Below are 26,977 nucleotides of genomic sequence, written 5' to 3'. Positions count from 1 at the left end.
TTCAACCCTAAAAATAGCAGTTTTGCTATTAACACCTATTACTGAAACAGAAACCCGTTTTAGCTAAAATGGCCTACCTCCTCTTCTGATCAACTTACTAATCACAACTATGAAAAGAAGCAAAATTTGCTCTTTAGAGCTCCTCCTCCTCTCCCGAGTCCTCCATTTACTGTAAAAGATGATGCTACCAGGACAGAAATGTACAATCCAGCAGCTGAAGATTGTATCCTAGTTGTTGAATATCCTCCTGTTTTCTTAAAGATCGCAATGCAAATGAGGGAACAACAAGGGAAAACTAAGACTGCTGGATTTTAAAAACTAAGAGCAAAGCAGGGAATCAGCAGCAGCTACTGAACTACTCCTTTTAGGAAAATCTCAACACAGTCCAGTCTGTCAAAAAAAAAAAAAGCCAAACTTTTAACAACTATCACCAAGAGCAATAGCTGACTTAAAAACAACAAATAAAAGTGGTAATTTTAATCAATGTTTTATCCACAGCCCAGATATCCCTTAATGCTAATTAATGAGTCACAGAGAAAACCTCTTTTAGATAAATAGGATTGCAACATCTCCCAAGCAAAAGTATTTGGTTAAGTCCTAATAGCAGGGCTGATCTGGAAATTAAACACTGAATTCGACTTAAAAATTAATAAACTTAAGCCTTCAAGCCGGATGCAGTCCTGAGTGTCTGTCTATACAGGGAGACCCCTGAGTCTTAGTGAGACATGCAGGTAGCGCTAAAGGACTGCTGGACTCGGGAGGAGGAAACCAACCCCCTTCAGGGCCCTCCTGTGCTTTCACTCATTTCTCTTAGATCCCTGGATGCCACCGCAGTCAAAGGTCCATGACTTCCCAGAAGTCACAGACCTCAAACAGCAGACCTCAAGAAATGAAACAAACTCTCTAACAGACACCTGCATGAAGCCCAGCGACGAGCGCTCGTTTACCAACGGAGTGCGCTGGAGTGTGAGAAGCAGAGACTGTCATGTTTCTCTACCTCTTACTCTTAAGAGTCACAGATTTTAAAAACAAGAAAAAGCAACTGGGGAACTAACGGCAACTTTTATTAAACATATACTATGTTAACTCTTCAGAAAGCGGTAGAGATGTAAAGTGTTCTAGCATATTGTTATAGGTGTATTATGTTGTCATAGTCAAAGTCAAAAAAACAAAAGGGCAGAAAAGTCTCCCCCCACCAGTGCCTTTCTGCCAGACACTTGAAGACACTCACACTTCGTCCCTTGATAAATGTTATGTGGGCACAGAGATAAAATCTGAGCTCCAATTTTACATTTTCCATCCATCTCGATCTTGGAACTTTCAAGAGGTAAAATGAATCCCTATATCATATGCTATACTAAAGATCGATAATTTGTTATACACAACCTGAGTCATTAATTCTCCAGATCCAAATGTAAGACATGAATAGGCCATCTGCTTACACACCATGTAGATAGTAAGCAACTTGTGAAATCTGCTTGTGGGAAGTGATGAGGAATCTCAGGAACACCTTAACAATGTTTCTCCTTTCCATTTGCTTGAATTCTTACATTACCTCAAAGCATATTCAGCGCATTAGGCCCTGGTCAACCTCTCATTCAGAGTGGAATTTTTATTAATTTTTCTAGCTGAGATCTATTAACCCTGAAATAGACACACAAAAGCCACTGTTGCCTTAAGGCCTCAAAGGAATTCCTCCCAGAAACAGAGAGGAAAGCCTTCTAAGGACTATCTCCAGGGTAGAGAAACTGGAGCATCCCGAGTCGGGCTTACTTCCACCCGAGCGGGCCAAATGGGAGGAGGCAAAAAGAACGAAACCTAGAATAACCAGCAAATCGACTGCTTCCAACTGAAGACAGTTTTAAAACATATCTTGTTTACATGATGGACCATGTAAGGTTCCATGTTAACTGGAAGAAACTAAAATGGGCAATTCAGAGCAAATCAATCCCTTTCCAGAGAAACTATTTTACTGGACACCAAAAATGATTTATAGTGACTGACTACCTTAAAGAATTCAATACTCAAAACTCATCAAAGAAAGATAATTTAGTGCCACCCAGTTTCGCTGTTTGGTGTTCTCATCAGATTAAGGTTTACACAGGCATTAGAAGGAGTGAAAAAAATAAAAATCAACTCAAATGCTGGGATGCTATGCTGCATAATGGTTTCCATCATAACATTCAGCTCTCAAGGGAACTAGAAGATATTGTAGGGGAGGTACAAATCTCAAGCATTAAATGTTTCATAAAAAGGAGCACATTCAATGGTCCAGAATTGAACCCACAATATCTCTGAGGTACGCCTGTACAATGTGTACGTGTTTATGTGTGTAGTACGTGTGTGTGTGTGCTCAGTCAAGTCCAACTCTTTTCAACCCCGTGGACTGTAGCCCTCCAGGCACCTCTGTCCATGGGGATTTTTCAGGCAAGAATACTGGAGTGGGTTGCCATTTCCTCCTCCAGGGGATCTTCCTGACCCAGGGATTTAACCTGCATCTCCTGCAGCTCCTGCATTGGCAGGCAGGTTCTTTACCACTGAACTACCTGGGAAGCCCTATGCCTGTTCCATATGACCCAGCAATTGTATTTCTGGGCATTTTTCACAGAGAAATTAGGACATGTGTTCACACAAAAACTGTATGTGAATGTTTGTAATGTCCATCGCAGCTTTATTCAAAATAAACTATCCCAAATTGGAAACAATCCAGATGTCTTTCAACTGGGTGAATGGTTAAATAAACTATGCTCTGTCTATGGACTACTCACTAATAATAAGGAACAAAATAAAAATGAAAAGATAACAACATCAACAAAAATTAATATGGAACAAACATGTAACAACCTGGATGTCTCTCCAGAGATTTACACTGAGTGGAAAAAGCCAATCCCCAAAGGTTGCACACTATGTGATTTCACTTGTCATTCTTGAAATGACAAACTTATAGAAATTGAGGAACAGATGAGTAGTTGCCAGGAGCTAGAAGGGGAAGGGATAGGAGGGAAGTGGTTGTGGCTATAAAAGGGCAATGTAAGGGGTACTAGTGGCAATGGGAATATTCTGTATTTTGACTATATCAATATCCAGGGTGTTACCCTACAGTTTTGGAAGATGTTACCACTGGGGGAAACTGTTAAAGGATACATGTTATCTCTTTGTATTATTACTTATATTTGCATGTGACCCCACAATTATTTCAAAATCGACAAATTTTTTAAAGGCATTAAAGGAAAAAAAAAAAGCAGCAGCAGCACATTCATTAGGGCTTCATAATAAAAATTCCTTAAAAAAAAAAAGTCATATGCTAAGAAGCCACAGAACAACATGCTCTATTTTCTACAAGGAATAAACAGGAGGCAAAGGGTCACTAAGGGGCAGTACAGCACAGTGGCTGAGAGCTTAGACTCCAAAGGCTGCCTGTTGAAATCTCAGCTCTTAGCTGAGTGACTTTGGGCAAGTTACTCTCCTCGTGCCTGAGCTTCCTCACCTACTAGGTGGTGACTGTGTGAATGCAGTTTACCAAGTAAGACTAAAACACATCGGCTAGTATCAGACACACAAGCGTATAAGAATATTTATCCAGTCCGCCTGCCTGGGGATTCAGTGGCTCTTCAAAATTAAATCAGCAAAGGTGTCTTTTGCACTGGAAATCCAGTATGAAAATCTGAGGAAGACAAACTTAAGTATAAAAAGTTCCACTTTCCAAACCCTCTCCCCTTGCACACAGAACAAAATACACAGAGGGGCTTCTCTTCCAGCAGCTACTGTCACTTTCCATTAAATGCTTTACGTTCTAAGCAGAACTTCAGTCCCTTGATAAGAACTAGGGCTGGATGCTAAAATATTGGAATTAACTTCACCTAAGACTTTCCAGAGACCAAATGAGTCACTCACTTCTTTAGAAATAGTCAAATGTCAAGGTTGCCAGAGAACCCAACCTCAGATGTTTGCATAAATCATTTCAAAGTGATCATCAAGTCAAACCCAAAGGATATTACTCAAGATAACATTCTGAGTAAGATCAGTTTTTATGGTTTTTCCTGTAATGGAGAAAATTCTAAAAGTGGGACTACTGGGGCGAAAATCACAGTAAGTTAAGCCCCAAAATTATACAATCTATTTTAGAAAGGCTTAAAACTCCAGGGTGTCACCACCCCCCCACTTTTTTAAAACTGTTCCATCCAATCTCATCAACAAGCACTGGACAAACTCTAAACTCCGTATTTAACAATATCCCATAGTGCTCATTCCACTGTATTTTCTCTATAATACTACCTAAAAGTGTAGAGAGCAAGGCGACTGCAGCCCTCAGAATAGAGCCATTGCTGCGCGTCACTACACCATTACCAGGTAACAGGTCCTGCTCAGCCATTGGTTGGCACCACAGTGGGCCCTGCCCACTGGCAACCAGCGGTCAATGACGGTTTCACCCTACGGTTGTAGGGTGGAGGTCATCAGGTGGAGAGAGAGGCAAGAGGCGGATCGCGACCTTCTCTCCAGCCCCTCCCGCCTATTCTCTGGCCTTGGGCAAGTGGATGAGCTGCGGGTCCCAGGCAACAGGCTGACAGCCATGTCCTGCCGGGCTTCAGAGCCCTCCCCAGAGTCACCGCTAGCCTTGGCCCAGGGCTTCCTGGGCAGCTCAGCTGGTAAAGAAACCGCCTGCAGTGCAGACACCCCGGTTCGGTTGCTGGGTGGGGAAGTTCCCCTGGAGAAGGGACAGGCTACCCGCTTTCCTATTCTTGGGCTTCCCTGGTGGCTCAGGCAGTAAAGAATCCGCCTGCAAAGCAGGAGCCCTAGGTTTGATCCCTGGGTTGGGAAGATCCCCTGGAGAAGAGCATGGCAACCCACTCCAGTATTCCTGCCTGGGGAATCCCCACGGACACAGGAGCCTGGCGGGCTATAGTCCAGGGGGTCACAGAGTTTTGGACATGACTGAGCGACTAAGCATAGCACTGCCTTGATCCAGGTCTTGAGGCAGCAGTGACCCTCTCCTCCATCCCTGCCTCTGTGACCTGAGGGCAGCGGCCATCTGCACGGACGCAGCCTAGGCCCCTGGGCCTGCCGTCCTGGCGCCTGAGGAGCCTGCGGGCCAGCTGGGTCCAGGCGCCAGGCTCCTCAGTGATGACCGCAGGCAGGGTCTGGGGACCTGGCCCTGAGGGAACCGCCTGCTGAGATCACCTCCTCTTAGCCAGGACCAGGACCAGAACCTCGGTGGGGTAAGTTGTGCCTCGGGATCTCGCCCTTTTTTTGTCAGGACAGAGAATAATATTCATTACGGAAGAGATTTACAGGAACATCCTTACCTTACCATGACTTGGCTTCAAGAATAAAGGGTTTGACACCAAGAAGTCTGCAACAACTAACCATGCCCCTCCCTCACCTTTTGCTTTTAAAAGGGCTTTCATGAAAGCTTTGAGTAAATTTGAGGCTCTTGAGACATGAGCCACCCATCTCCTTGTATGGCCCTCAATAAACCTGCCTCTGTTCCAAACTCTAATGTTTTAGTGTTGTTTGGCCTCACTGTGCATCAGACACACAACCTGCATTTTCAATAACAAAAGCAAAAGCTTTTAAATTTTTTGATACATCTGTTTACAATCAGATTATTAACATCTTTCATCTGCAAAGCATTCTGAGTGCTCTATATTGATGACACCATTCACAACGGGGTCTTTTTTCACTTTCATAATAATTCAGGTAAAATTAGTAGTCTAATTTCATTAAATTCAAGCCTGTTGTCCTAGTGTATCACCAGAAGAAAAGGCAAAAATATTCTTTGGTTATTTATACTGTCACACAAAAGATAAAGAAAAAACAAAACAAAAAACACCAACGTGTTCACATCCTACCTTTCCCTACTGTTACGTGGCTGATGTATCAGCTTGGGGTTTTGGGTTCTTCAGGTTCATTCATTGCAGGGGATACTACACATTACCCAGTTTTACTAAAATTTCTAGATCTTACAGATCATTGGCATATAAGTTGAAACAAATCGCATAGGCGGAGCGGTATCTTCCCAAATAGGAACCGATTGTTCCGTTCGCTTATTTTTAGTAACTTTAAATAAAAGACTGAAGATGGGTCGTTTTCCCAGTTCCTCTGACAGTGTGACCGTGGCCCGAGACGGAGCGCCCCACAGCTTCCGGCTGGAGAACGACACGCGCTTCCCCAGGTTCTCCCGACTGCGCCCAACAAACCCGAGGTAACAGCTGAAGAATGACGACACCAAAATCAACCCTACAGATTTTCATCCTGGAGGTCCGCAACACCAAATAAACTTTTATGTCTCCGGAGACAGTGGAGTTAGAAAACAAAACACCCAGATGGGGTCTGCTCCATCGGTTTCCGCGACCCAGGTCGCGCAGGGGGTCTGCGGCGGCTTAACCCTGTGCGGGCCCGGGGGCTCCCCAAACAGCTGTCAGGGGGCGCTGCGCGCGAGCGAGCCGCACAGGGCGCCGGTGGCCCGGCCGGCAGGTGAGCGCCCCCGCAGGCCCGGGCCCCGGGACGTGATTCCGCCACCGCAGGCCGCCCGGTACTTTGCTAACTCCGCGCGCCCCGGGAGGCGGCGGCTCCCCGGGTCGCGGCCACCGCCGTCCGAACGCCGCGGCGCCCGGGCGGGAGGAGGATCCGAGCCTCCCCCGTCCAGTTGGGCCTCGCCCTGCCTGAGAGCGGAGCCTCGGCGGAGCAGCGGATAACTACGGGCCCCGCCCGCACTCGCCCGGAGCCCCGCGGCCCCACTCCCCGGGGCTCACCTGCGGGAAGGAGCCCTCGCGGCGCGGGCTCTTGGGGTAGTCCAAGTGACCCCGGTCCAGCATCAGGTAGAGCGAGAAGATCACCACGCAGAAGATAGCGCTGCCGAAAACGGTGAACTGCCGGCTCAACTTCATGTTTCCTCGATAGACCCGGCACCCGAGCACGGTCCCCGCTCGGAGCCGGCGGAGCGCGGACTCCGGGAAGCGGCGGCCAGAGGCTCCCGGCTCCGGGGCTCTCGCCCTGCGCCCGCTCCTCTCCGCCGCGGGCGCGGGTCCCGGCGGCGCTCCGCACCTCGTCTCCGGCGCCCCCACGCGCCCTCGGCCCACGGCCCGGCCCGCCGCCCTCCCCGGGGCGGGACGCCTCACGCCCGGAAGGGGCCCGCTCGCCCCGGCCGCGGAGCTCCGCGCCGGCCGCCGGCGGGGCGCGCGGGGCAGGCGCAGGCAGGGTCGCCGCGCGGACTTGCCGCCGCCGTCGCGAGCACCGGGTCGGCAGGAAAAGTTTTCTCGAGCCGGGCCGGCACGTTCTCTCCGCCCAGGAGTGCGGGCGCGGCGGCTCCGCGCCGAGGGACCGGGTCTGCGGAGCCGCGGGGAAGGAAATCAGGCGGGAGGGGCCGGGCCCCACAACTTAGCGCCGGGACGGCCGGGCCCGCCCCGAGGCACCGCCCCCGCCCGCCGGCGGAGCCCCTTCCTGCCGCCGCCGCCGCCGCCGCCGCCGCCGCCGCCGCCGCCGGGCCGGGGCGCGCCCGGCTCTGACAGGACTTTGCTCAGAGTGCGCGCCCGCCGGCCGGCCTCCCGCCCCCGCCGCCCCGGCCTCCGGGCTCTCGGGGACACGGCAGCGCCGGGGGATGCAGGGGGCGGGCGGCGGCGGCGCGCGGGGGAGGGCGACGGGGCCAGGAGGGGAGCCTCCCCCGGAGAAGCCCGCTCCAGCCGCAGCCGCGAGTCCGCGCCCGCCCGCCCCGCACGCGCGGCGATGGCGGCGGCGCCGCGAAAAGCAACGCTGGCTCCGCAGCGCCCCTCGGCGCCCGCGCGCCGGCCGCGGAGACAACGCCGGAGCAGCGCCGCGCGGTCAGTGGGCGCCCGCGGCCCCGGCGCCGAGGCGGCGTCAGGCCCCGCCCCCCGACGCGCGGGCGGGGGGCGGGCGCCCCGGCGGCCAATCAGCGCGCGCCGCCCGCCGGTCCCGCCCCGCGCCGCCCTCTGGAGCGCCGCGGCGGGAGGGCGGCAGCGCTGGAGGACCGACGCCGAGGCCCCGGCTCCGCCGCGCTCTCTCCCCGCCTCTGTTTCGTCGTCCCGGTCTCCTGACCCCGAGGCCCAGGCCTGAGGTGCCGTGGGCAGAAACTCGTGAGGAGAAGGGGGCTGCGCGTTGTGCCTCCGTTGCGTCCCTGACTTCTGGTCAAAACTGAGGGCAGGAGCCCCCCGACAGGTGTAGACACCCGGGCACAAAACCTGAGGGAAACCGGCCTGTGCCGGCTGTGCACCGACTGCGTCTCAGCCCAGCTCACCCTTTTTGGCTGCACTGTGAAAATGGATCTGGGCCTTGTGAAGTGAGCGTTCCTCTGACAGCAGAGGCGGAAGCCTTGTCCGTGGAGAAGGCTGAAGAGGCGTTCCGAGAAGAATCGCATTTTCTGCCAGGTTTTGGTGTATCGTCAGGCAGGCTCTGGCAGCATACCCGGCTCTCCCGGCCGCGCTCCTGTGTTGCTCAGGCGCCAGCAGTTTGCTCGCACTTAGCCAACTCTTTTTTTGTAGTTCAGTCAGTTCAGTCGCTCACTCGTGTCCGACTCTTTGCGACCCCATGGACTGCAGCACGCCAGGCCTCCCTGTCCCTCGCCAACTCCTGGAGTTTACTCAAACTCATGTCTATCTAGTCAGTGATGCCATCCAACCATTTTTGTAGTAGAGGGGCTAAAAATAGGCTCGACCTCCTGAATAACTCTGAGCACCCTGGAGGCAAGATTCGTAGCAAGCTCCAGAGGGCGGATTTTCCGGGAGGAATGGCACCACAGTGGTCTCTCTGCCTTTTAGTGGGCCAGGCCGTGCCCTCTCCAGTAAGGTCTGGGTCTTAGCCTTGCGAAGGACAGGGGGAGCTCGTCTTTAACAACTCTATCTCCTAAACCCTGGGTTATTTATAAGGCTGACTCCTTAGAGCGGCTATTTCTATATTTTCTAGGGTTCTCCTCTTACTAGTGAATCTCTCATTAGTCCAAAACCCTGTGGTAGTTAATAATTCTTTTTATTAAGCTTTTTTATAGTCTTAAGAGGTAGTTCAGTTTGATTGGACACTTGGGCTTGAGCTGGGTGCTGAGTTCCTTGACAGAATTAAGTGCCTGGTACTTTGTGGTGCTAGGGGCATCTCAATTAACCAGTCACCTGTGGCTGAATGTGATGGACTACCAAGTGCCTTGGGGCCCCAAGTGGCGGTTACACTGGACTGTTACGGCTGTGAGGTAAGTATAAGGACTGTGGTGTGAGATGTATTCTTTTTAGTTCCTTTGAATGCTTAAAAAGAGAAATAATAAGCACAGTTCCAAGTTATGGTAGGAGAACCAGAGAGATTTCATACAATTCTAAAGGAAGCTCATTGATTGTAACAACAAAATGATGTTGCTGAAAATCAAACACAACATTTTCATTTTCATGTCACTGCATTACAACTTCTGTCAAATTCACAGATATGCTAAGTTTCTCAGCTAAAAGTTAAGAGTGCTGTTAAATAACAGGATCCCCAAACTTGGAGTGGGTTAGATCCAGAGAAAACAGACAGTCTTGAACCCACATGTCACTCCAAGCCCCTCTCACTAGTGGAAGTAGGTTGCCCTCCAGTTTCTGAAGAGGTAGGCTTCCTCTGCTTGCAAATTCACCTGGGGCAGGTGCCTTGAGAGGAAATTCACATTCTCCTCAAAAACCATCACCTTCTCCTACCAGTGCTGTCACAACTAAAATCAATTTACAGCAAGTTCCTGGGGGTATAGGTGCATGCTGTGGTGGAAGAGGAAGTAACTTACACGCAAAGGAATGACAAGACTTTGCTAATATACAGGCAGAAACCTGGAGAACATATGTCTGTATGGATTCTGAGGTGTTAGACCATGGATGAGGGAATGTAATGGTGTGCTGAGCCAAGTTTATTGATATGGTTTTTATTATATGTGTTAACTCATGTAGCTAGAGGTGGTTCTAATACTTTACTTGGTTGATTGATGGAAACTTAGACTCCTTGGTTGCCTGAAGTTTGTGAGGTTGAAATGCCGAGCTTCCCTGGCATAATGTGCAGCAGGGAATCCAAAGTTGAGGGAAATGTTACCCCAGACTTATCGCATGTAATCTGCATACCCATCCCCCAAAGGCCCAGAAGACGCTCCCCTCACTGAAGAATTGAGAAATACATTAGTGATAGGAAGACACGCATCTCTGCAAGTTTTTGTGGATGTTTCCCTCTATAGGCCATATATGACTATCAGTGATGCCACTATTGAGGTGGACTCATTGATAATGATGGAGATAACCAAACCCCAAATTAAGCACAGACTACCACCGATGATGTGACTACATCTGCCTTATGAAAGGGCAGCAGGTGTGTACAGGCAATCAGCATGCCTTTGCCCACAGGGATGCCCTTGGAAAAAGAAACGCAACCTAGTAGACTACTACGTGTGCTCAGTCGCTTCGGTTGTGTCTGACTCTTACCGACCCCATGGACTATAGCCCACCAGGCTCCTCTGTCCATGGGATTTTCCAGGCAAGAATACTGGAGTGGGTTGCCATACCATCCTCCAAGGGACCTTCCCAATCCAGGGATTGAACCTTCTGCATTGTACATTTGGATTCTTTACCACCTGAGTCCTCAGGGAAACCCCCCAAGAGAATACTACTTGGTATTTACTAACAAGAAAAGCTCTAAATCAGGTAGCTAAAATCCAACCTGAGTCACCGCAGTGGATTCTCTCTCAGCTTTTAGACCTATATCAGTTCACAAACCCAGAACCCCTTGATTAAAGGAGAGTCTGTATACTCTTTAGGAGTTACCTTGAGCCATTGCCACAGTACATGTTGTAAATGATCCCTCAACCTTGTTCCCCCAAAATGTGTGGCCATATACTAGAGTGGTAGTACAGTGGAAAAAAGGAAGTAGATCTTCTGAGATTTTCTGGATCTTGGATCTGAACTGATGCTAATTCCTGGAGACATGCAACAGTATTGTGACACTTCAACTAAAGCTGGACTTTATCTTGTTTAGTTGATAGATGAAGTCTTAGCTCATGTCCAGCTCACAACTGGTCGTTAGGTCACTTGATCCACACGCCAACCAACTGTGTAATTATTTTCCAAGATCTAGAACAGATCATATCCCCATTTTGGCTTTCTTATCCATGGGATGAGGGCCAATAGAGTAGGAAGAGCTAAGTGGATACTCCTGGAAATTTCACTGTCTTCCAAGACACTAAAGCAATTAATATTGTTACCAGGTCCAATCTCATGCTGCTTGCTTTACGACAAGCCAGTAAATCAAGAGACAATGTGTTGAGACAAGGAATAGTGACTTTATCAGAAAGCCAGCAGACCTAGAGGATGGCGGATTAGTGTCCCAGTGAACTATCTTGCCTGGATTTGGATGCTGGTTTCTTTTACAGAGCAAGAGGAGGAGATGAGGAGATAAAGTAAAAATGGAGGATACGTTTTTGCAAATATTTCTGAGTTCTGGCCACACTCTGGAGGAGATATGTTAATTTCTTCTTTCCTGCAGATCTTTACAGGTGAGCCTGGTCAGAATGTTTCTTGTGAGCTAAAAAAGGCATTTTAGTTTAAGATCAGTCATGGGAGGCTGGGCTTCCTGAGATGGGCCACTATATATACTTTAAGCTATAGGCAACATCCCTTAAGTGATTAATTTACAGTGAAAGTAATAGAATAGAAAGGTGAAAGTAAAAGAAATAGTTCCAGTATAGAGTCAGCTTTGTTCTTCCCTGTTCAGTGTCATCATAAAAGACTTGAAAAAAGCACAGGTGCTGATACCTATCTTATTCTCATTTAACTCACCAATTTGGCCAGTGCAGAAGTAGATCTTAAAAATTGACCATGGACTATTATAAACTTAGCCAGGAGGTAATTCTAATTGTGGCTACTATCCTCAGGTGCAGTATTTTTACTGGAGCTAATCAACACAGTACCTGGCACTTGGTATAGCTACTGATGTGACTAATGCTGTCTTCTCTATACTTATTTGTAAAAACCACCAAGAGCTGGCTTTTACTTAACAGGGCCAACAGTATATTACTGAGTCCAGGCTTGAACTGTTCGCTGCTCAATAGGCCAATAAATCAAAAGATAAGTTATTAGAGCAAGGAATAGTAACTTTATTCAGAAAGCCAGCACATTTAGAAGATGGTGGATTAGTGTCGCAAAGAACCATCTTTCTCTAGAATTCAGGCTTCTTTTATACTAAAAAGGGTGGTGCGGTTGGTTATTGCAGACTTCTTGGTGTTAGAATCCTTTGTTCTTACAGCTATCCATGTAGATCCTATCACAAGATTCTTGTAAATACCCAAGAAGAAAATGTTATTCTCTGTTCTGCAACTTTTTATTTCTATGTGAATGGAAAAGTGTTATACTGTTAAAGATGAGAGTCTTGAGAATGGATTGTCTTGTTTATTTCAGGCTATGGGCATCATTCTCATAGCAAAAGCAATAGAATACAAAGGTTAAAGTAAAAGAAACAGATGAACTATGGAGCCAGATTTCTTCTTCCCTTTACAAGTATACCTCTCCATTCTCCTTACTGTAGCCTACGGAAACGTTGATCATCTTGACATTCTGCAAAACGTCACACAGGTTCATTTTGGTTGTTCATAATGACAACAGTAGGCTGACTGGAGATGATAAGCAGGAAGCAGCAAGTATTTAATACACCTTCATAAGATCTATTTGAACTAGAGGGCATCGGATAATCAAGAATGAGAGATAGCAACTCCAAAATGTTCCTGCGAAGACCCACACCTCAGGGGTGGGATAGCTTCTAGGATGGTACAAGCTATACAAGGAAAAAGACATTGAGAGATAAATTCAAGCAAATGATGTTGGTTAGAAATTATAGGATTGGAAAAAACAGGGAAGTGAGTGCTGCAGACTTGGACTACCACTCATATGGCTATGAAAGGAAAGCAACAGCACAGCTGGTAGAGGAAGAACACCTGGAAGCCCAGGAAGTTGAGAAGTGGGGGAAGACTCATTCACCACTCGACTCTTCCATGTAGAATGCCTGGCCTGACGTCGCAGGATGCTTTGGTAGCTGAATACCCATTCTGAACTAGCTCCTAGACCCTTAGACCTTAGGACACAGCTCCTTGGTCCTTAGATCTTACACTCAAGCCTGTTGACCTTTTGGATGGATGACTTCCACCAACGATGACAGACAAGATTAATTTTCTGGACACTAATGTGGTTGCCCCAGCCTGAGATTATTCAGTCCCATGTACTGTTTACTAGCTAAGAAAAATTCTCTTCTGTGCTTTCCCCAGACTGTAGCTACTGCTCTGAATTTGACTGTTGTAGCTATCACTGTCTCCTGACCCTACTGCCAAATACTTAACAGATGTTCCTTTGCACACTGAAAAATCAAACCTTGACCCCCATGTCAACAAAACCTTGTTTCTGAACTACAAACCTATTAGCAGAATCTAGTTTACCTGTAGCAGTTCTTACTGTAAAGGCTAGGCTGGTTGGCTGTGATAGGCAGATTGTTCTCAGAAGCACTGCAGCCTGCTCTGCAGGAATAATTTAGGTTTAACCAAGGGGTTTGTTCATCACAAGGGACACAAAATTGACTCGCCCTGATAAATAACGAAAACACTCCTAATACAGTTTATGCCCCTAGTAGGGGAGGCATGGAAACCCACACCAGTATTCTTGATTGGAGTGTCCCAAGGACAGAGGAGCATGGCAGGCTACAGTCCGTAGAGTCACAAAGAGTCAGGCACGACTGAAGTGACTTAGCTTGCATGCATGCAGGGCACTACTTCTCAATGTGGACATCAGACTTACACTTACCTGACAAAAACCAGTATGAACTATCTAATGCAACTGGTTATAGACAACCACATCGCTTCTGACCAGTCAAAGTACATTCAAATGCCAACACCATTGCTGCGCTGAGATTAATAAACCAGGGCAGGTGGAGCGATGTGCCTCCTGCATCACAGTAGCTCTTTGAGGTCTGTCTCGGGCTTCCCAGGTGACTCAGTGAGTGAAGATTCTGTCTGCTCATGCAGGAGACACAGGCACAAGTCTGATCCCTGGACCAGGAAGATCCTCTGGAGGAGAGCATAGCAACCCACTGCAGTGTTCATGGACAGAGGAGCCAGTTCATAAGGTCGCAGAGCGTCAGACACGACTGAAGTGATACCGAGATGTGCTTAGCTGGCTTAGCTCTGGTTGGGAGTCTGTTTGCAATTTAGCATTCAGGTTGGTCTGATCATTCTGCCAGGAGTCAAAGTCTTGGTCACTCTCATCTGAAGTAGTCTAAGACAAATAAAAAATGTTTGGTTCAAGCCCGTGCAGTTTATCAGTAGAGTTGATTAGGTAAGCTAAGGGGTGGCCTAAATTCCTGAAAATAATAAATAATTCTTTCTTGGATGCGTGAAAAGTCAGGGTTGTACTTACTAAGAAACAGCTCTGCTACCACTTGACTTCACATAGCTTTGCGTAGACCACACAGCTGAGTCTGACCAGAGCCTTGGTGGAATGCCCTGCAGTCCCTTCTCGGCCAGGGGAGATAACCTTCTCATGAGGAGCTGCCATCAAACCGTTTCTCGTCTCTCTCTCTCATTTCAGTTGATTACTGTGATTCCATTTAATTGCATCTTCCTTCAAATACAGCTCTAAGCTGTGTAAGTCTAGAAACTGCCTGGCTATGGTTGAGATGGCTTCTCAGTAGCAGATCCTCCATCGCTCCTGTCTCTGTCACTGGGTCCTTCCAGTCCAGTGTCCTTCAGACTAGAGATGATAGTGCTATGTTGATATTGTTTTGCTGTGCAAGTAAGAAATTGTGTGAATCCAGTTTAGCCTGTGGTCACATCAATGGCTGGATCTCTCAAAGTGTGGTAAGCCAACCTAGAAGCTTCGGTTGTGACCCTTGTGGCTCTGTTAGCTACTGCAGTGTTACTTAGGAGCGGCTTAGCCACTGTTACTTAGAAGACTAAGTAGTACTTAGAAGACTGGATTTCCCCAGTCCAAAGAGTGAATTAAGCCAGTATAACTCAGAGGAAAATACTCGTGTGAAACAGTAGGGGTGAGCAGAAGCAAGTCTTTGATATATTGGGGCAACTGAAGGCCATAGGGGTGAAGTAGAGAGAGACTGAAGACACAGGAAAAAGCAGAGTTAAGTAAAATATCGAGATAATAGAGAAGAAGATACAATGATGGGGATCACTGGTAGGGCTGGTAGAAAGGATCACTCCCAAAAGAAAGCCACCCAAGAAGCCTCCTCCCCATCCTTTTCTGTCATGCTCTCCTGTTGTCTTCCAGGCGATCTCTTACCGGGTCTCCTGCCTTCTCTTATTATCATGACTTTTCCAATATCCCCTGTTTGTGAAATTTTTAAGATTTCAATCGCATATTATTGCCTAAAATCCATCGGTAGTTTCCCAGTACCATCACATTTGATGCTAATCACAGTAGTATGGACCCTAGGTTCCTTCAAGTTCTGACCTCTGCCTTTGTTTATTTTTTTCAAAAATGAATGCTGTTTTTAAAGGTTACTTTCCATTTACAGTTACTTCAAAATATTGTTTGTATTCTCGGTGTTGTACAATACATCCTTGAGCTTATCTTACACCCAATAGTCTGTACCTCCCATCCGCCACCCTGTGTTGCCCCTCCCCCCACAGGTAACCGTTAGTTTGTTCTCTGTATCTGTATCCTCTTTTCTGTTTTACTTACTGGTATGTTGTATTTTTTAGATTCCACATATGAATGATGTCATCCAGTAATTGTCTTTCCCTGTCTGACTTATTTCACTTAGCACAGTGCCCTCCAGATCCATCCATGTTTCTGCAAATGGCAAATTTTCATTCTTTTTTATGGCTGAGTCGTATTTCACTTTGTGTGTGTGTGTAGCACATCTTTATCCATTCATCTGCTGGTAGACCTTTAGGTTACTTCCGTACCTTGGCTATTGTAAACAATGCTGCTGTGAGCATTGAGGTACATGTTTCTTTTGGAATCAGTGTTTTGGGGTTTTTTTGGATATAAGCCCAGGAGTCTGACCTCTGCCTTTCTGTCCAGCCTTATCTCCTATCATGCTTTCACATACAATCTTCACTCGAGTTATGCTGAACAACTTGTCTCTCTCTAAAGGGCCAGGCAGACAGGGCTACTATGTGTGCTTGTACGTACCACACATTTAACATTTCCAAGAAGCGCCATGCATATTACTAAATTGTCCATCTGTATAGTTATTAGAGCTATTTTCTGGAAGATGGCAGTAAGCTGTCTTATTCTATTAAAGTGAATATGACAGTTTTGTGACAAACAGAAGTCAAGCACCACCTTGAAGAAAGGGTCAGTTTTATAAAGACTTGAACAAAGCTGTGCCTCAAATCCTTATCTTGATTCTTTTTGTTTAGACTGTCCTTCAGCCGTCTTGTCCACCAGCAGATTCCTACTCGTGCCATGTAAGGAAACTCAAACACTATCTCTCTATCTCATCAACTATGACCAGGTACTTTTTAATAGCTACTCATCTCATGGTCTGGAAATATGTGCATTCTTGTCCCTCCTCTGAGCTGTCTAGTGGTGGGTTTTCATCTCTGGATCAGAGGCAGATTCCTTATTACCCCACAGTGGGTAAGAGCTGCATGCTATCCTCTCCCAGCCTGCCCTGGGCCTTACCCCGGGACAAAGTGAAGAAAGCCAGTGGGGGTACTCTGTAGACAAGGGACGGGGAAAAATAAGCTGTATCTGCTTACGAAGGTAAAGGGCTTAGCTGTCCCTCTCCCGTTCCTGAGAGGGTCTCCTTCTTACTCCAGATGTCTTCAGCCCCAGGGCCTCATCCTAGTTGACATTTAAATAACTAGAGAGATGACCCTCCAGTCTCCCCAGCACCTTCAGAACCAGCGTAGGGTCCTTCCCCAGGATATAATTTTTTGCTTTGGGGAAGATAAGAGAGGTTTTATTAACCCTTTGGATTATAGCAGTTAGTCTATCATCAGAAAAAGAGGCAGCTACAGATCTAGCCCTTATAATATGAGAAAATGTATCTAGAAAAAGTGAAAGAAAACAGTCTCTATAGTGCATACATTTCTATGGCTTAGGAGGCTGGAACCTCATAGGAAAACAAAAAATAAAAACTGTGTGTGTGTTAGTCGCTCAGTTGTGCCCGACTCTTTGCAACCCCATGGACTGCAGCCCACCAGGCTCCTCCGTCCATGGGATTTTCCAGGCAAGGATACTGGAGTGGATTGCCATTTCCTTCTCCAGGGGATCTTCATGACCCAGGGATCAAACCCGGGTCTCCAGCATTGCAGGCAGATTCTCTACCAACTGAGCTGCTCCTGTTTCCAGAAGCCTACATGAGGAAGGTCCCATGTCATAAAGATTTCTTCTGATTCCTTCTCCAGAACAAACAGCTTTTGTCACTTTGAGAATGTTACAAAAATTCTCCAAAACACCATTTTCTAATGAATCACATTGAGATAATAATAGCTATTTTTCAGCATTTGCTGCAGGACTCAAGAGATAACACATGACATGTTAGGAGAGCATTCCCCAGATACCTTCCATTTCTCTGGGAAGGGGGAAAATGGATTCCATAGAGGTGTGAATGGGGTAGAGAACATTTGCAATCACCACCATGGGAGGTGGAGAGCGGAGTCCACATATATAATTGGACAACATTGGTTTGTTGTGGAGCAAGTCTACAATTTTCTCTCCCTGGATTGAGTGCTGAAGGAAAGTGGACCCTGAAAAGGACCCACAAATGACCCTTTCTCCCAGGATTCAAGCGCAATGGTTATCGAGGCTGTTGCTTGGGGCTGTGAACATATATTCTGCCCTTTTCCTATTTCCCCTACACATGTAAATATGTGTTTGCAGTGTAGGTTTGTTAAAATGAACACCAATGACATCTTGAATAGGAAAAGACACTGGGTGAAGTTTCAAGAGGGTCTAGCACCATGCTTCCGGAAATGAGATGCTGTATATCAAGCAGAAGCCTCAGGTTACATTTGGTAATAACTGGAAAATATCTCTGTCACTCTGGCAACTGCTTCTGTAATCTGTCTGAGGTCTTCAGTTGCCTAAATATATCGTATTTGGGGAGAAAGTTTGGAAGAGAGTAGAAACAAAGTTCTCTGTGTTTGTTCAGTTGCCCAGTTGTGTCCAACTCTTTGCAACCCCCTGGACTGCAGGACGCCAGGCCTCCCTGCCCCTCACCATCTCCCAAAGCTTGCCCAAGTTCATGTCCATTGCATCGGTGATGCCATCCAGTCATCTTATCCAGTGACACCCTCTTCTCCTTCTGCTCTCCCATGGACAAAGTTCTAGAACCTTAGAAAATGTTAATGATTGCACAAAACTGTAAAGGATGGAGGATTCAGTTATCGTCTTCCCTCTACCTGTTGAGAAAAGCAACCTTCTGAGGGTCCTGAGCATCTCTACGCATTGTTCCCGGGCATACCAAGGATGTGGAGCCCAAACCAGCCTTCACTTGGGTCACTTCTCAGAGCTGGATTTGCAGCGAGCAACTCTGAGCAACCAAGTAACATCTTCTCCCAAACAAAGAGCTGGATTGCTTGGCAAACACTATGAAAGGAGTTCAGTACTTCTTGGTTGTGGCAGCAAACCACTGTATATGTGGCACCCAGCTGGGTCCCTCCCCTCAGACCTCGTGGGATTTGGGTCAACACGCTCATGCTGCTTTGACACACTCCTTTGTCTCTAATACAGGCATATTCTGTTTTCTGTTGGCATCCATGAAACAGTAACAGGCTCCAGTCTCTTTGCATATCCTGAAACTACTCACCTATCTAAGAATCTTCGCATTATTGGCATAACTCCACCTCCCTGTGCCTTTCCTCTCATGAAAGGAAGCTGAAAGAAGGGATGAGTCAAGTAATAAACTTCTGAGAAGGTAAGGGAGAGGAAGAATGCCTGTTTTTCATAGTCCTTTTCATTGTTTGAAATTATATATTGAGTTGTTTTGTGTCCATCTCTCCCAGTAGAATGCAAGCTCCTGGAATTCAGGAACCTTTTGATTTACTACTGTACCTTAATGAGTGATGTCTTGGAATGTTGAGGCTTGACAAGTATTTGTTGAAATAATTAGCCAGTTACCTGAGCCCTGAGCCACTAGTTGGGGTGAATCAGTAGTACTCATAATAGAAGTCTGCTCTTGAGCTGAGTTTAAACCTGTTCGTCTTGTCTCTGTGAATCAGTGCCAAATCTTTGTGTTCCTACAAGGTTTTTTAAAAAGTCCTCTAAAAGGAATTTCCCCCAAAATGATTTTATAATCACCTCAATCACTAAAGGACATCCAACTTGGGGAAAGAAAGAAAGGAGCTCCTCAAAGTGAGTGACAATTCAGCACTAGGTATTAAGGTCATAGATACTTTGCTTCTGTTGCTCCCTTTAATTCTCATACCTCTACAAGATTAGTATACTGATATCTATTTTATATATATATGTACATGTGCGTGTATATATATGAATATATAGGAACTTAGATACAAAAAAGTTATATAACTTGCTTTAGGATAGATAGCTACTAAACGGTATAGCTTTTTTGTTTTTCTGGTTTAAAAACCCCTCCCCTATTTGCTGTAGCATTCTGTAGTTATAATACTTTGCATCTTGTATTACAGTGAATAGATTTTCCAAAATAATATCTAGGATGTGTATCAGTCAGGGTTTGGTGCAAGCAGATACAATTCTAAATGTTTTAAGCAGGGAGGTGTTTAATAGAGGGTGCTCACAAAAATCCATGTCAGGGTTGGAGAAGTGAGTTAACAGACAAAGCCTGTAAGAATGAACAATTCCAGCACATACAGAGTTGACCTGTTAGTGGAGCTATTACTGCTGAGAATGACTGGAACATGGGGTTCAGGAACATCACCCTGTGATAGAAGGTGGAGTCAAAAAGCTACTGCCCTCATAGCTACCATAACTGCCTCTTATCTTCCAGGGGGCTGGGAGGTTGAGTAATGAACTATGGAACATTGCTCTAGAAGAATGTTTCCATTAACCTAATTATAAGAGAAATATAGTCGTAAGTGGTCAGGAGTCTTACCTCAACTTCCCTTGTGTTTTCTAAATCTTGCATGAGTATATTTAACTGACAGACCTAATTCATATCCATAGCTCTTGGTACAAAAAGCCTACGACGTGTTTTCAGCGTCCCGTCTCTGTGTGATGAAAGCCGCCATAAGAGGACGGTAGACTGGACGCTGAGTGAGCCAACCTACAGTCCTTACCCCGGGCAGCGTTTGGAGAAATGAAGGTACTTCCACAGGGAGGATGGGTCCAAATGTTCAAAACTGTCTCTGGCCAGGAAAGCTTATATAATGTGATTATTTATTTGAACTCCAAATTCCTAACGTGCTCTTAATGACTATGATTTATCCTGGGAAAGTAGTCCCTGTGCACGTTAAGGCCAATTACATATCTAAGTGTATGTGTATCAAAGATGAGAAAATTATTTGCAGTGTGGGATCATCACTTTCATTTTTCTATAGCCCTTTGTTTGCTGGCACGGTTATTGGCTTGAATTTTGAGAAGAAGAGGCTTATTTCCAGCAAGCCTCAGGCCTTTCTCTGGGTTCTTCCTGGCTCTGACTTCTCATATGCCAACACAATACTCAAAGAGTAAGGGCTTAGCAGTTTAGTACTCTAAATCTTCAAAGACACTTAGCACATCCAAACATTTTAACATGGAGGCCCCAGAGAAGCAAAAAAATTTGCCCAGGATCTTACAGAGACTAGACCAGAAGCCAAGTTTTCTGGCTCCCTGTCCAAAGCTTTTTTTAATCACAACCTAACCAAGCCTTAGATTGTGTGCTTTTTTTCTTTTACTATTTATCTATTTGACTATGCCAGATCTCATTTGCAGCATGCAGGATCTTTAGTTGTGGCTTGCAAGCTCCTAGTTGTGGCATGTGGGATGGGGTTTCCTGACTAGGGATGGAGCTCAGCCCTCTGCGCTGGGAGCTCAGAGTCTTAGCCACCTGAGCACCAGAGAAGTCTCTGTGTACTTCTTAAATACAATGATATTTAAGGGGGGGGGGCAGATAGAGACAGAGAGATTCCATTTATATCAAGTTTAATACAGGCAAGATGAAGCTGTACTCTAAGGGTAGTATGCTGCTGCTGCTGCTAAGTTGCTTCAGTCGTGTCCGACTCTGTGCGACCCCACAGATGGCAGCCCACCAGGCTCCGCCGTCCCTGGGATTCTCCAGGCAAGAATACTGGAGTGGGTTGCCAGTTCCTTCTCCAGTGCATGAAAGGGAAAAGTGAAAGTGAAGTCGCTCAGTCGTGTCCGACTCTTAGCAACCCCATGGACTGTAGCCTACCAGGCTCCTCCGTCCATGGGATTTTCCAGGCAAGAGTACTGGAGTGGGGTGCCATTGCCTTCTCCGTAAGGGTAGTATACTTAGATGTTAAAGTATGAGGCAAAGCAAGCAAGCGTTAACCATCAAATCTGGTTAGTGGTGGAGGTGGGGAGTTGTTACTGGAAAAAGGCACGTGGAGATTTCTAGGGTGTTGGCAATGTCTCAGGAAACTCAGTTTTGTAGAACTTAAGCTTTTTAAAAAACCCACTGTCATGTTTTTTGACTTGAATAACACTTAGTTTTAGTCCTTACTGTATAAAAGTGCTCGGCTTTCCACAGATTACTCCATTTAACTCTTACAGGGACACTCTGGCAGAGGCACTGTTATTGTGCCCATTTTATAGCTGAGGAAACTGAGGCACAGTCCTTACTAATCTGTCCATATCCACAAAGTTAGACCGCAGAGCTGGTATTTGATTCACCTGGCCCCAATGTCAGACGATTCACTACTCTGCTATTGCTAGGCACAAGAAATCTGATACATGAGTCTAATTATAGACCCCTTTATTGTTATTATTTTATAGTCATGAAAGTTATAGTTATGAAAATCACAGTAATAAGAGAAAAAATATAGGTGCAGAATTGTACACATACATGCACACATGCACAGAACATGATTGCATTTATATTAAAAATATATATGCTTAAGTGTAGAAAGACCAGAATGTAAAACACTGTTAGGATGATGAAAATATAGGTGTCTTTTTGCCCCTCTTCTCTGTTTTCCAAATTTATTTTAAAATAGCCATATTAAATTTATAATGGGAAAATGTGCTGTAAAATAAACTTCCCATTTACCTGAAACATAAAATTTCATTTCCACACTCTTCTTTCCTGCAGCTTTGTGTAATCTTTTAGAAGCCTCTTCTGTTCAATGAGTAACTTCATTACTAAATTGATGGCACCAGATCATTCTAGCTATGCAAATCACAGACCCACAGCCAGCTCAGGAAAAAGCGGATAAAAGATTACATTAAAAATTAAAGCAATGTGTGGAGATGTGGAGATAATGTGTGTACAATTATTTCTACACATTTAATATTTATGCAGTTACAAAGCCAGTCACGACAAATCTTAAATCTTGAGTCATATTCCTTTTGCCCTCTGATATTTTTTGACCTTGAACTGAGACTGTCAAATATATATAAAAAAAAAATGGCTGTGGAAGAAGCATTTCCTTTGGCCTATAAATGATAAATGCGTTTTTCTTAGAAAGTGATCTCATTCCTTCCTAGCCTGTCTTTGTTTATTTTCAGTGCCTTGTATTTTTTACTCTGTTGCATTCTGATCACCCTGGGAAGCGCTGGCCTCTCAGTCTTTCACAGTTTGGTTGTGTTGTTTTCTGGTGCTGCTGCTGCTGTATGTGTTTTCTGTCAGAGGAAATTTACAGGCACATTAGCCTACTTGACAGGCACAATGAGCCACTAGGCTCTCCTAAGGAGAAACCACTGCGTGCTGTGATGAGGCTTTCTGCATCTTTCCATCCCACCCTCCCTCTTACACCTTAGAACCCCCCCACGGCTCAAATACAAATGCCTACCACTTTTGCTTCCAGGTGTTGCCTTGGATCCTGGATTTAACTCTCTGGTTCCCGGTAACACCAGTATGTTTGTTCTGCAGTTATTAATTCATGTCTGCAGCAATCTGACCCTAGCAGTTTGTGGATAAAGCCCATGTCTTCACTCACAGCCATGTAGATACCAAGTAAGGAACAGGTGGGAACGTTTTTGTTCCCATGACGTATCATTGACACAAGGCGGGGGAGAAAATCCAAGGTCTATTCAAACGAAAAGCAATATCATTACATTTTATGGAAGGCATTTAGAAAGAATACTCTAAAACACTTAATTTACTTTACTCAGTGTGTCTTAGAAAAACGGTCAAGAAAAATCAATAAAACTTATTAAAAATTCAAAAACATAAATTGAGACATAAATGAGAGGGTAAACTGTTTCCTTGGCAGATTCCAAATAAATTAGAGTATTACCCTACAGCCACTGGGAAACCAAATACCTGTGCATTTTTAGTTTCATATATTATGCTACCCCTCAGGGTGGAATTTTCTGAGCTATAGTAGTTCTGGTACTGCTGGGTCTGGTTCATCAGGGTCCAAATGTTCAGACCCTGACTTCATGTGACTATCTCTTCAATTTAAAATTTTTCAGACCTTTTAAATAATTTTTGAAGGGTGATCTTATTTTGATAATACTTCCTTTATCCTTGATGTGTTTTACCATAAGCATGTAACTGTGTAACCTATAGAAATTATTTAGAAGGATACTCCAAAGTCACATGTAACTTTCTTGCTTGATTCTCTCCCGAGAAGCAGAGATATTACTAAGCCAATCCATAATATTGGTCGAGATGCTCTATTTGTTGAATGAATAAATAAATGAATGAACTTTGTATTATCTAGGACTAGGTAGCTTCCTGGTGGATTTATTTCTTTTTAGAAAATTTAGTAGGAACATTCTTAGTTTGGCTTCTCTGGTGGCTCAGATGGTAAAGAATCTGCCTGCGGTGCGAGAGACCCGGATTCAATCCCTGGGTTGGGAAGATCCCCTGGAGAAGGGAATGGCTACTCACTGCAGTATTCTAGCCTAGAGAATCCCATGGACAGAGGAGCCTGGCGGGGTACAGTCCATGGGGTCACAAAGAGTCGGACACGACTGAGCAGCTGAGCAACAGTAATGACATTCTTGGTTTGGTCTTGTCCTAGTCAGTTCACGTTTCTATAACAATATGGACTAGGTAGCTTATAAAGAGCAGAATCTATTGCTCACAGATTTGGAGGCTGGAGATCTGAGCTTGCCATGGTCGGGTGAGGGCCCTCTTCCCGGAGGAAAGCTTCTCACTGAGCCCGTGAGTGTCAGAAGGGGCCAGGGAGCTCTGGGGGGTCTCTTTCCTTGGAGCACTAATCCTATTCTTGAAGGCTCTAACCTCATGACTCAAGCACCTTCCAAAGGCCCAGTTCCTAGTCCGTCACCTTTGGTGGGGTTCAGTTCGGTTCAGTTCAGTCACTCAGTCATGTCTGACTCTTTGCGACCCCATGAACTGCAGCATGCCAGGCCTCCCTGTCCATCACCAACTCCCGGAGTTCACCCAAACCCATGTCCATAGAGTCGGTGATGCCATCCAACCATCTCATCCTCTGCTGTCTCCTTCTCCTCCTGCCCTCAATTTTTCCCAGCATTGGGGTCTTTTCAAATGAGTCAGCTCTTCATATCAGGTGGCCAAAGTATTGCAGTTTCAGCTTCAACATCAGTCCTTCCAATGAACACCCAGGACTGATCTCCTTTAGGATGGACTGGTTGGATCTCCTTGCAGTCCAAGGGACTCTCAAGAGTCTTCTCCAACACCACAGTTCAAAAGCATCAATTCTGTGCTCAGCTTTCTTTATAGTCCAACTCTCACATCCATACATGACCACTGGAAAAACCATAGCCTTAACTAGACGGACTTTTGTTGGCAAAGTAACGTCCCTGCTTTTTAATATGCTGTCTAGGTTGGTCATAACTGGTAAGCGTCTTTTAATTTCATCGCTGCAGTCACCATCTGCAGTGATTTTTGGAGCCCAAAATTAAAGTCAGCCACTGTTTCCATTGTTTCCCCATCTATTTCCCATGAAGTGATGGGACCAGATGCCATGATCTTAGTTTTCTGAATGTTGAGCTTTAAGCCAACTTTTTCACTGTCCTCTTTTACTTTCATCAAGAGGCTCTTTAGTTCTTCTTCACTTTCTGCCATAAGGGTTAGGATATAAAAATATAAATGGTGTTGAAATGAAACACTCGGGCCACTACAGCCCCTCCCTTCTCTGTCTCGGGGCGTGCTCCACGCGGTCCCTGCTCACGCCCCTGCCCTGTCCCTCCACTGGGAAGACACAGCGGGTTCTTCCGCGCTGGCAGCCCGCTGGTCCCTGGAGAGACTGGCTCCCTGCTCAGGCTCCCCAGGAGCGAGAGGGGCCGCACACTGCTGTCTGTGGAGTGCTTCTTTCCTGGTCTGGTGCTCGGCATTGACAGTGGTTCTCCTCTTGGCCTTCTGTCCCTTTGTAACGACAGCAAGGGTGAAAAGAGGGACCTGGTTTTCCAGATTGTCGGGATGACTAGGGGTCTTTCCAGCTAGCTCAGAGCAATGGCAGCAGGCACCGTTAACCTCGCCCACCCTCTGGAAAGTAAATAATACCTGACGAACAGGAATTACTCATCCTTGCACAAAGAAAGCCAATATGGCAGTCACTGGACTTTATACATAGCCATTCTCCACCTAAACATCTTTAGAAATAGAATTCATTAATCCAAGGTGATTTGAGGAAGATTCTTTCTGAAACATGAGGCCAATTTAGGTAAAATCCGAGGTGTCTTTAAACTCATTTTTTTAAACTGAAAAGGTCATAAAATAATGATACATTTTCATAAATAATATAAATTTCCGTCTGCATCTAAACAGTGGGAGATTTCCTCTAGTTTTAACACTGAAACATTTTCACAAATAATCATCAAATGCTTACTTTGTGCTAAGCAGACACTGTTGTAGATGCTGGAAATATAGAATAATGTGCATATTAAATCTTCAGTGTGAAGACTGTGTATAGATGCTGAGAATTCTTCAGGCTCTCTGATGAATCCATTCACATTTTTCTGTACCCACTCATACTTTAAAATGTAGTCAGGTGAGCTATCCAAACTGTGGGTTTCACTTGCCTCCCTGACCCCTAGGACTAAACCAAAAGCATTAAATGCCAGCTGCTTCATCGCCAACCCCAGCCTGGTGGATGCATTTGCATTGGGATGAGAGTGTCCAGGTGTAGAATTTTATCATTACCCCAAAGTCCTGAGGAGTTTTTCTTTCAGTACGAAGAACTCTTTACTGAAAGTCAGCGCCCAGGTAGATTAATTACCAAATGGGACTTTAAAACATGGAAGCATTTGCTGGTCTGGACGTCTTCACTCATAGCTATCTGGGGATCTGCTACAAAATGTATAGAGGGGGAGAATTACTCATTTGGAAGCCTGGCTGTCAAAGAAAATCCAAACCCAGGAGCTTTCCTCCCAAGAACCCCTATGACATTTTATTCTTTAAATAAATCTTTTCTTCCTCTCCTTAGGTGCAAGATTGACATTTTAAGATCAATCATGCCTCTGCTTTGCAAGGTTGGTAGACTTAGAATAGGATAAATGGAAATTAAGCAAAATTTCCATTTTTTTAAATAAAAATGCTCAAAATAGCTATATTCTAACTCAGTATAAGGGAAGGATGGTCTTCCCTCAGTGGTCATTCTCATTACTGTAGTTATCTCAAGACCTTTTGATGGCAAAATTTCACCCCGTTTTCTCTAAAGGAACCATTCTGAACATACACCTGCCGTTTGAATAGCTGCAGAAAGCGAAGGACTCTCATTCTGCGTTTTACTCCATCATCACCAAGGATGCTTTCATGCTCCTGGTACGGCCACAGGTGACCAGCTTGTCCAGTCCCTCATTATGGGACATTTTAGCTGGTTACTACAAGCTATGGTTGAATTCTTTCCTCCTGTTTATATTATTCAGCAGTCCCTCTTCTTGTTCAAAATGATCTTGTTGCAATTGGCTAGCTTGTCTGAAAATTTCAGTGTTTGTAACTAATTTAAAATGAT

At 45.5% G+C, this 26,977-nt stretch overlaps 2 protein-coding genes across 4 annotated transcripts in view; one reads left to right on the top strand and one right to left on the bottom strand.

Moving 5' to 3' along the window:
* The window catches only part of MAN2A1 (mannosidase alpha class 2A member 1), a 188,144-nt gene extending 181,091 nt beyond the window's left edge, over nt 1–7,053 (bottom strand). For both annotated transcript variants that reach the window (XM_081505363.1, XM_081505362.1), the window contains exon 1: nt 6,753–7,053. In XM_081505363.1, coding sequence (XP_081361489.1) covers nt 6,753–6,887 — 135 coding nt within the window. In that variant the 5' untranslated portion in view covers nt 6,888–7,053. The remainder of the gene's footprint in view (nt 1–6,752) is intronic.
* Nucleotides 7,054–7,930: 877 nt separating this feature from the next.
* LOC145511709 (uncharacterized) overlaps nt 7,931–26,977 on the top strand; it is a 255,848-nt gene continuing 236,801 nt past the window's right edge. Inside the window, exons 1-5 of one of the 2 annotated variants that reach the window (XR_014058092.1) lie at nt 7,931–8,389; nt 9,071–9,193; nt 11,378–11,500; nt 18,687–18,870; nt 20,097–20,235. The gene's annotated coding sequence lies outside the window, so the exon portion shown is untranslated. Of the gene's footprint in view, nt 8,390–9,070; nt 9,194–11,377; nt 11,501–18,686; nt 18,871–20,096; nt 20,236–22,182; nt 23,758–26,977 lie in introns of those variants that run through there. The other variant, XR_014058091.1, reaches the window with a different exon arrangement.

Source organism: Giraffa tippelskirchi, chromosome 6, assembly GCF_054371585.1.
Source record: "Giraffa tippelskirchi isolate mGirTip1 chromosome 6, T2T-mGirTip1v1.2.pri, whole genome shotgun sequence".
NCBI lineage: Eukaryota > Metazoa > Chordata > Mammalia > Artiodactyla > Giraffidae > Giraffa > Giraffa tippelskirchi.
Note: the sequence above shows the minus strand (reverse complement) of the source record. Positions and strands in the feature narration are given on the sequence as shown.